This window comes from Myotis davidii, unplaced genomic scaffold (assembly GCF_000327345.1).
Source record: "Myotis davidii unplaced genomic scaffold, ASM32734v1 scaffold297, whole genome shotgun sequence".
NCBI lineage: Eukaryota > Metazoa > Chordata > Mammalia > Chiroptera > Vespertilionidae > Myotis > Myotis davidii.
In genome coordinates, this window is record NW_006287954.1 from 197,965 (window position 1) to 208,441 (window position 10,477).

The window sequence follows — 10,477 nt, forward strand, 5'->3', positions numbered from 1 at the left end:
CCATTGGTTATGCTCATATGCATGTATATACACTGAGTGGCCAGATTATTATAACTGGCCAGATTATTATGACCACCCCATCAGTACTTCATTGACACTTCCAAAAATACTGAATATCAAAAACTTCCTAAGCAAATACTCTCAGTGTTTTATTATTATTATTATTATTATTATTTGCATAACTAATTCACTTCATTGTACTGATGGGGTGGTCATAATAATCTGGGCACTCAGTGTAAGTCCTTTGGTTGATCTCTTACTCCCTCACACCCCGCCTTCCTTCCTTTATATGTTTGACAGTCTGTTTGATGCTTCTATGACTCTGGTTCTATTTTTGCTCATCAGTTTATGTTGTTCATTATATCCCACATATGAGTGAGATCATGTGATATTTATCTTTCTCCGACTGGCTTATTTCACTTAGCATAATGCTCTCCTGTTACATCTTGCTGTTGCAAATGGTAAACATTCCTTCTCATTTATAGCAGCATAGTATTCCATTGTGTAGATGTACCACAGTTTTCTAATCCACTCATCTGCTGATGGGCACTTAGTCTGTTTCCAAATTTTACCTATTATAAATTGTGCTGCTATGAACATAGGAGTGCATAAGTCCTTTCTGATTGGTGTTTCTGGTTTCCTGGGATATATTCCTAGAAGTGGGAGCCCTGGGACAAGTGGGAGTTCCATTCTCAACTTTTTGAGGAAACTCCATATTGTTCTCCACAGTGGCTGCACCAGTCTGCATTCCCACGAGCAGTGCAAGAGGGTACCTTTTTTCTCCATATCCACTCAAGCACTTGTCATTTATTGATTTGTTGATGATAGCCATTCTGACAGGTGTAAAATGGTACCTCATCGTTATTTTGATTTGCATCTCTCAGATGATTAGTGACTTTGAGCATGTTTTCATGTCTCATGGCCTTCTGTATGTCTTCTTTTGAAAGGTGTCTATTTAGGTCCTTTGCCCATTTTTTGATTGGATTGTTTATCTTCTTTTTGTTAAGTTGTATGAGTTCCCTATAAATGTTAGAGTTTAAACCATGAGCATCATGGCTTGGGTCAATCTCTGAGTTCTCTGTTCTGTTCCATGGTCTATATGTCTATTCTTGTGCCAGTACCAGGCAGATAAAACTGGTATTTTAATCTCCATTTAGTTGCCTACTTTTTACTCTCTTCTTGACTCAAACTCAAGCAAGGAATAAGGGTGGTGTTCCTTCAGACCCCAGAATGCCAATAGTGACACAGAGAGACCCAAACATGCTGTGCATATAATGCGGTATTATACATTGGAAGCAAAATGTGGCAATAAACTTCAAAATTCTAATATGTAAGAGGGCTTTGCATTAGAAATTGCTTTTCTGATCATTTAAATAGAAAAAAATCAATGATGTTTATTTAAAATGAGATTTTTAATAGATGTTTTAATAGTGAAATGTTGGAAGCTTTATTAGATAATGGTGTACACATAAAAGAGTACAATACAGAAAATTATGATATAAATATATATTTTTACCCTGAGAAAGTATGTACAGTTGTCGGATTAGAAACTGTGTACTTTTAAGGTTTGTTTGGGTTTGTTTTCTTTTTTTTTTTTTCATAGAAAACGCAGACAAAGCAATTTTGTCTTTTGTTAATACTTTGTTATCTTTCATCATACAATTATTGTTCTGCACCTGGATTGTGTCTCTTAAAATTATTGCATCTTATTGTCTCCAAGGACACTATTCCCACTGCTCCCTCTAGTATTTTGCCAAAATTCAGTGCATATTAACATCATTAGTTATGTTTGAACTTGGTCACGAAAGGCCCTTTACTTATCCACACAGAAGGCCCCTGTACATCCATAAGAGTCTGAGATTATAAAATTCATCTTAATCTTCCTTCATTGTGTAAAAATCTTTTCCCAGGAAAAATCAGAAATTATCTTTCAAAATCTTCTAGAAAATAGCCTTATATTTCTCAGACATTTAAAATACATGACTTTTTATTTCAACTTTCAGATATAAGAAATTGTTCCCTAGGTTTGAAGTGAAATAGAACCTTTGGTAAGAGTCTTTTGGCACTTTCCACTAGAAAAATATTATCCTTGAATGCGTATGTCTTCATGAGAGGAGCATTTGGCCACACTAACTGACTACAATTCTACTTTCATTTCACCTTTGGGACTACCAGGATTACAGAGTCAATTGAAGCCAGGATTACCCACCATTAGAGTAAGTATGTATGTTTGGCAATTCAGTTTCCTTCTTCATTCAAAATTTTAGTTCCTTAGTCTCTGGAAAATATAAGACTTAATCTATTTACAAATCAGAGATGGCAATATTGGGTGTCTCTAAAAAATAAAATAGTTATTTCTAAATGTTAGTTTGTATTATAAAAAAAAATCTGAAGGGATTATACTGATTTGAAATATTTATCACATGCATCATTAGAGATGAGTCGGTACCTATTCACTCTTTTTATCCTTAATATCTACAGCACTACCCGTCATATCATAGGTTTTCAATAAATACATTCTAAAGGAATTCATGAGTATTCATAGCAAGATGCCATATATACATATATATATGTAATATCTTCCATTATCATCAGAAATGTTATTAGTGATTAATGAGCTCATTTTAATTGCAAATATTCTTTTAAATATAGAAAATTCACCTGAATGAAAGTGGTCTACCAGAACATTCACTTAAATTTTTGTATCACAGAACCAAAATTGAATTTGGTCATGAAGAGCCCTTTACTTATCCACACAGGGTCCCCTGTATATCTTTAAGAGTCTGAGATAATAAAAGTCATCTTAATCTTCCTTCACTGTGTAAAAATATTTTCCCAGAAAAATCAGAAATCATCTTTGAAAATATTCTAAAAAACAACCTTGTATTTAAGTGATTTAGTATCACTTAAATTTTAGGCATTGGTGATTGGAAAGTTTAGGAATGTGGAACAATGCTCTGAATTAAAAAGCCACAATGAAGTATTGAGAACTTAAGAATTTTCTCAGTTTGGTTCACAGAGTCAATTTCAACATGACCCTATCAAAAAAGGTACCTGATTAACAGCTAATTATTTCTCCCCCTCAGCCTAGATTAGTGCTCCTTTTCTGCAGAGATGCCTGTAAACCATAGGTAATTCTCTGTCTCTAGCACTCTAATGCCATTATACGTTACAGTCTTGATAATAACAAATAACAGCATTCTATTCACAGACTTCTATTCATCTGACCTTAGGAAAACACAACTGTAGCTTTCTTGTGGGGTTGAGATTGCTAGAAGTGAAACCATTAATATACCAAACTAATTAAATTTCCTTATGGAAAATTCTTTTCTTACGTGGAATGCAGAGACAACAAAAGACATATAGTCTTTATTTACAAAAGGAAATAGCTGCCCATGTAATTGTTAATAGGGTTGAGAAAGAAACATGAAGTACCTATTGCCTCATGTTCAAAACTGCAGTCTCTAAGCTCTGCCCTTAGAATTTCTTCACAGAACAATGAACAGGTAATCAGAGGCACCAAAATTCATAATCTTTATAAAGAATGCAGGAAGTGCCTTGGTTGGTGTTGCTAAGTGTTTAGAGTGTCAGCCCACACATTGAAGGGTTTCGGGTTTGAATCCTGGTGAAGGGCATGTACCTAGGTTGCAGGTTCACCCAGGGCCACAGATGTGGCACATGCCAGAGGCAACAATTGATGTGTCCCTCTCTTGTCAATGTCTCTCTCACTCCCACTCTGTCCAAAACTTAATGGAAAAAATTTCATCTGGTGAGAATTAACAATAACAAAAAAAGAATGCAGAAAAAAAAACCCACAATAGCTGTAGTGGTTACCGATTAGTGCCCTCACACAGTATCATCTATACTAGCAGATTATAGAGAAAAAAAAGAGAGGAGGTGAAAGAAGGAGAGAAAGCAGAGGTAAAGGCATTTACTTATAATCAAACAGGCACTCTGCATGGACTATCACAATCAACAGTCACAATAATTTCATGAACTACATATTATGTAGGAAACTGAACCCAAAAAGGAAAAGAGAAATGAGAACTTCACAGTCAGAGACTGTGTAAGAAACACAGGAAGTATACTTTCTTTTACTAGGCATCAGTCCACATGAAAGCAGTACTCAGTCATACCTACATAATATTAAAGGCAGTCTTAAAAATTAGTTCATTTTCATCAATCAGCTCAAGTAAAAATAAGACAAATATTTAAAGTCATTTTAAAGACCCACTAAGTCATGTTAAAGAAAATACCTTTAAAACAAATTTTAAAGAAAATAAGGCAAATATGATAGTCCTTTATTTACAAACTTTTTTTAAAAAATATATTTTATTGATTTTTTACAGAGAGGAAGGGAGAGAGATACAGAGTTAGAATCATCGATAAGAGAGAAACATCGATCAGCTGCCTCCTGCACATCTCCCACTGGGGATGTGCCCGCAACCCAGGTACATGTCCTTGACCGGAATCGAACCTGGGACCCTTCAGTCCGCAGGCCGACGCTCCATCCACTGAGCCAAACCAGTTTCGGCAATTTCCACAAACTTTTAAGGAACATCTACTATGCCCCGTGGAAGTAAGCTTGCTGCTTGGAACACAATAATGTCAAAATAAAATTTATCAATACAGCCTGACAATTTAGTCATAAGAGCAATGATAAAAAATAATCATAGGGTACAATGGGAATAGCAAAGGAAAAGTTACCTCTATCTTAAAAAGTTATAGATTCCTGGTGGAATTAGTACCTAAATCAAAACTTAAAAGAGAGATAGGAAGATTAAAGACTACCATTAGAGAGATCATTAATGCCATATGAGAAGCATCTGAGTCTCTCCACAGGTAATTTTAAGCATCGTCTTTAATGGAAACCGCTAGTAGATAAGTCTAGGAAAGCAAATTCAATCAAGAGAGATGACACCAGCAGCCTGACGCTATAGGTCGTGCTCTTGATCACTATGGTATCCTATCTCTCGCGGGCAGCTAGTGCAAGTATCTTCGTAGGACAGAACAAGACATGAGGTAAATTGTGTGAACTGATACTGAAAATATTAGAAAGATCTCCATATGCTAAGAAGCTTAAGTTTTATAATGAGGGCAAAAAGGGATGATTGAAAGAATTAAAATTAATGTTACAGTTACAAAACTCCTTTTACACTCTGAAAAGAAAAATTTTTTTTATTAACTTAATATCAGTCCTCCCTAACTCCACCACCTTGCTCTAGTGAATCATCTACATCTATCTGTGCTGCCTCTCTCAACCCAGGTTCATGGTAATTCTGGAACACCTACGTTATTCCACTGTGTTAAGAAATAAAGATGTCAGTATCCATCATCTCTTCTGGTCCTCGAACATCTATTCACGTGTCTCACTGTCCTGGATCATTTGTGTCCTTTTCCCATGTTACTCTTAAGTCCCAGTAGTTCTCTGTATAAGTTATAAGACCCATTTAGTATTTTTGTGGCAAATTGCAGTACAGGAAAATTTATCAAGTATCCAATTTTTTTATTTAGTTTCATGTCACGCTGGACATAAGAACACCCTTCTAATTCTATACCAATGTTTACAATGAGAAAACTATGTGACTTTCTAAGGGTTTTCAATGAGCAACTTAATTATTATTATTGTTTCCCTCACACCTCTACAAGGAAAAGAAACTGTAGAAATCTCTCTTATTTTTCTTTCCTTCTGCTACTCGGGCTCCATATTAGTGGAAGATAACAAAGGTCCCCAAATATAGAGATCTTATTTAGAATCACTACCCCTTTAGCCTATCCTCCAACTCTATTATCCCCTGATAAAGAAAGTTTATGAATTCTCTAAGGATGAGAAACTTTGTCCTTAGTCACTACTCTGAATGAAATATGTATTGCCTGAAGTATTTGATTAATCTAAATGTTTAATGCATTTGAAACTGAAAACTCATGACTGTATTCATTTTTCTCTTCTTCTTAATTCTTACCTAAAGTCAAAATGAATTATATTCCATTTAACTGAGAGATAGAACAAAAGTTTCTAGGAAATACATACCATGGGATGTATGTCAGTTCAAAAATGTTTTCCACAATACATAGGCGAGAGATAACCACATCTGGGCTTTAAAAAAAAATGATTCAGATTGCATTGATTTTAAAATAATGAATGGGAAAAGCAAATATATATGTTAATCGTATGTTCACATGTTTTTACAATATTTAAGCTATAAGATAAAGACACCGAGACTAAATGTAGAGTTCTGAGTGAGAGAATGAAAGGAACAAATCATCACAGCCAGGGTGGCTCAGTGGTTGAGCATTAACCTATGAACCAGGAGGTCACGATTTTGGTTTGGTACAGACTCAGTCCTCAGTAGAGGATGTGCAGGGAGCAGCAGATCAATGATTCTCTCTCACCACTGATGTTTCTATCTCTATTTTCCTCTCCCTTACTCTCTGAAATTAATAAAAATATGTTAAAGAAAAAAAGAACAAATTAAAAAGATACCAGAAATGTCAAGACATGGTGATAAAGTGAAAATGGGAGTAAAGAAAAAAGAATGGTAAATAATGTTTTTATATGAGACTTATTATCGACAGGGAAGAAAAAATAGTCATGAGTGCCATGTTAAAAATCATGAAATGTGCACATTTGGAGGACAATTGATAGGAAATAATAAGATAACAAAATAAGAATGCCCAGTACTGTGAATAGTAATGAATGTCCACCTCATTTCAGATGTGGCTATACATATTTTATCTATATTATCTAAATTTTTCATTATAACCCTAAGATGTACATATTATTTTATCTGAAGTTTGCATGCATACACATACAAATAAAAAAGAAACACAAGATAAAGAAATTAATCAAATTGCTCAAGGACTCTCAGGTAGGAAAAAGGAAATATACATTTACACTAATTTAAACTCTCTAAGTCTGATCTAGATGTCCAAGAACAAGTTAATGTTGAAGTCAGAATCCTGCAGATATAAATTTAGGAATCATCAGCCTATTTGAAGTCACCTTATGTACTAGGACCTCCTAGAGAGAGAGCAGAGTGAAAGAAAATATTGCCTAGAAAAAAAGCTTTCAGGTGCACCAACAACCCTAGAAATTAGAAAAGAAAGGGCTGCTAGAAGGAGAATGGAAAAATATAGATAAAGTGAGAGGAAGAAACTCGGGATAATGTGAGATGGTAGAAATTAAGCCGTAAATACTTTCATAAATTCACAATTTATATGTAGAAGAGAATTTGAGTTAAATCAATTCTGAAGTTTGTTTAATGATTGAAACAAGAGGGAAGCTAGTGATGACCTTGGCTAGAGCAGTTTAAATGATGCAAAGACCACATGAGTTGATGTATAAGTGGTTAATGAGACATAGAAGACAATTATCAAGTATGTGAAATTTAAGAGAGAATGTTGAAGTATGTTTGAAAAATTGCTAACCCTTGTTAAACCTGATAGTGTTCAATGTCATTCATAATGGGTGGTAGAGTGTATTTCAAGCTAAAATAGGTTGACCAAAAACATTAAAAAATCAGGTTATTTCTCTTTAAACATACGCTAAATGTCCCCTTATTTGTCTGTCATAAATTTAGAATGTAATTCCTGCAATACATTCAAGGAGTGAAAATATGTCATTGACAAATGCGTTTAGAAGGAAATAGTGGAAAAACATAAAGAACAATATATTTAATATAAAAATAATCTGGTCTTAACTAGAAGGCTAGTAGTAAAAAACTTTTTTAAGTCTAAAGAATATGAAACTATAGCAGAGAGTTAAAGGAGGGTTTTTACTGTCAGAGGAATTTAAAAAGAAATTAACCAGAGTATACAGTTCCAGATTTCTGCTTTTACACTGGGGAAAAATTTCTTGGAGGCGCTAGACTATTCTAAAAAGCATAAAAATGTATAACGTTGATATGCTAACAGTAGAAGTAAAATATAGCCAAAAATAACATTAATGATATAAAATACAGACAAATGAAAAAAATTTCTGTGAGGAAAACCTCAAAAAGTTTGGACTGTAACACATTTAAATAAATGTTTAAGATCATGTATTCAGCCCTAGCCAATTTGGCTAAATGGATAGTGTCAACCTGCGGACCAAAGGGTTACGGGTTTGATTCGGGTCAAGGGTACTTCAGTTGTGTGCATGCAGGAGGCAACCAATCCATGTGTTTCTCTCACATGGATGTTTCTCTCTGTCTTTCCTTCTCTCTTCCACTTTTTAAAAAATCAATGGAAAAGTATCCTTGGGTGAGGATTTCAAAAAATAATAACTAAATAAATAAAAACAATAACTTCTTTTTTTAAAAAAAAGAACATGTATCCAGTAAAAATGTTTTAAACACACCTCAGAGAAACTGCATTAGATAGGATAAAACAGAATAAACTATGCGATAAGCATTTATTGTCAGTTTAATTGCTAATACAATGTAAACTTTAATGCAATAATTTTCTTAACAAAGACCATTGTTCGGTTTTTGGGGTGAGGGGGACTTTGCTAGAAACATGTCTGAAGTTAGAAAGTAAGAGGAAGAAAGAATAGTAGATCCAAAAGTAACTTTTAGGACTTGTTTTCCAATCTGTACTAATAATAGCCTAGGACCGTCAGGACCTAAATGACTAGACAGAGGACCGGTCACCAGGAAGTGCATGGACCACCTCACGGTCCCTCCCCACGTCCCACAAGTCTGGCAGCAGGGGCAGGCGGGCAGGACAAGATGGGCTCAGCAAAGTCATTAGCCTATGACCCAGGGCCAGCTGGAGGGCTAACGACCTTGCTGCTGCTGCTGCTGCTGCTGCAGTGGCGGTGGCTGTGGATCAGGCCCAGAGAGAGTCCTGGAGAGAGGTGCAGGTCCTGATCAGCAGCCGCCATGGCTCCTGGCAAGGCCTGGAGAAAGAGAGAGGCAGGGCCTGATCAGCAGCAGCTGTGGAAGCTGCAGATCAGGCCCAGAGATAGGTCCAAAGAGAGAGACAGCTGTCAGCAGGCCATTCTGGATTTCCCAGAAGAGCCAATGGCTGCCTAGGAGGTGGAGCTTTTAATGCTGACTGGCATAGAAACCGACCAATCAGAACCTAATCTGGATGAACTGGGAAGGCAGAACCTATGGGGGGAGCTGAGAAGGGGTTTTAAGGGCAACAGCTGTTTGGTGTAAGGTGTAAGAAAGTGGTTCAATATTTTAATAACTGGTTTGGCAGCATAGTGCATATGGCTAGCTTGCTGAAAAAGGCTCACCCCCCCCCATTTAAGCAATTCTATCCTATATAATCTATAGCAATAAAAGGGTAATATGCTAATTAGATTGGATCAACAGGCCATCTTCTGGACATCCAACTTTCTTCCGGACAAAGCCATAGTGGTGGGGCAGAGGCAGAGGCAGTTAGGGGCAATCAGGCCTGCAGGGGAGGACAGTTGGGGATGAGATCGGGCCAGCAAGGGATTAGGGGCAATCAAGCTGTTAGAGGAGGGAGGTTGGGGGCGACTAGGCCAGCAAGGGAAGGCAGTTGGGGGCAATCAGGCTGGCAGGCAGAGGCACTTAGGGGTGATCAGGCAGGCAGGCAGAGTGGTTAGGGGCAATCAGGCAGGCAGGCAGGAGAACGGTTAGGAGCCAGCAGTCCCAGATTACAAGAGGAATGTCCGACTGCCGGGTCCCCAGTTAAAGAGGGTGCAGGCTGGGCTGAAGGAACCCCCTACCCCATGCACAAATTTTGTGCACCAGGCCTCAAATGTTTATAATATAATATGATCAAATGACAACAATTACAGCTAAGTTGCAGCAGTGTGAAAGAGTGACTTAAATAGAAACAGTTTGTATGATACAGAGGCATGTATTAGATGCTTGATTCCCCACAGGTCAATTGTTTTGGGATCACTGTCGGATTTACTTCTCTTGAGGTTAGAGGATAACCAGTTAAGTTTATCGTTTCAAGCAGAATGGGAAAAAGACAATAATCAAGGATGAAAAACCAAACTACAGTAACAACCTTCATCTTGCTGGGACTGACTGATGACACGCCACTGAAAATATTGCTGTTTATCTTTCTATTTCTTTCCTACGTGTTGAGTATATCTGGAAACCTAACCATCATCACCCTCACTCTGATTGATTCCCACCTAAAAACACCGATGTATCTGTTCCTTCAAAATTTCTCCTTCTTAGAAATTTCTTTCACGACTGCCTGTGTTCCCAGATTCCTATATAGCACATTATCTGGGGACAAGTCCATTACCTATAATGCTTGTGTCAGTCAGGTCTTCTTTACAGACCTCTTTGCAGTAACAGAATTTTTTCTTCTGGCTGCCATGTCCTATGATCGCTACGTGGCCATCTGCAAACCCCTCTGCACTACAACCATCATGAACAGCAGAGTCTGCAAGAACATCATTTTCTCCTGTTGGGTAGCAGCACTGATCACCATTCTCCCACCAATCAGTCTGGGTTTGGGCCTGGAATTCTGTGATTCAAACATCTCTGATCATTTTTGCTGT

The 10,477-nt window shown here is 36.9% G+C and overlaps 1 protein-coding gene across 1 annotated transcript in view; it reads left to right on the forward strand.

The window, feature by feature from the left end:
* Window positions 1-9,946: 9,946 nt before the first annotated feature.
* Window positions 9,947-10,477, forward strand: part of LOC102770164 (olfactory receptor 6C2-like) — an 11,220-nt gene continuing 10,689 nt past the window's right edge. The window contains exon 1 of the mRNA XM_006759857.1: window positions 9,947-10,475. Within this exon, the coding sequence (XP_006759920.1) occupies window positions 9,947-10,475 (529 nt within the window). The remainder of the gene's footprint in view (window positions 10,476-10,477) is intronic.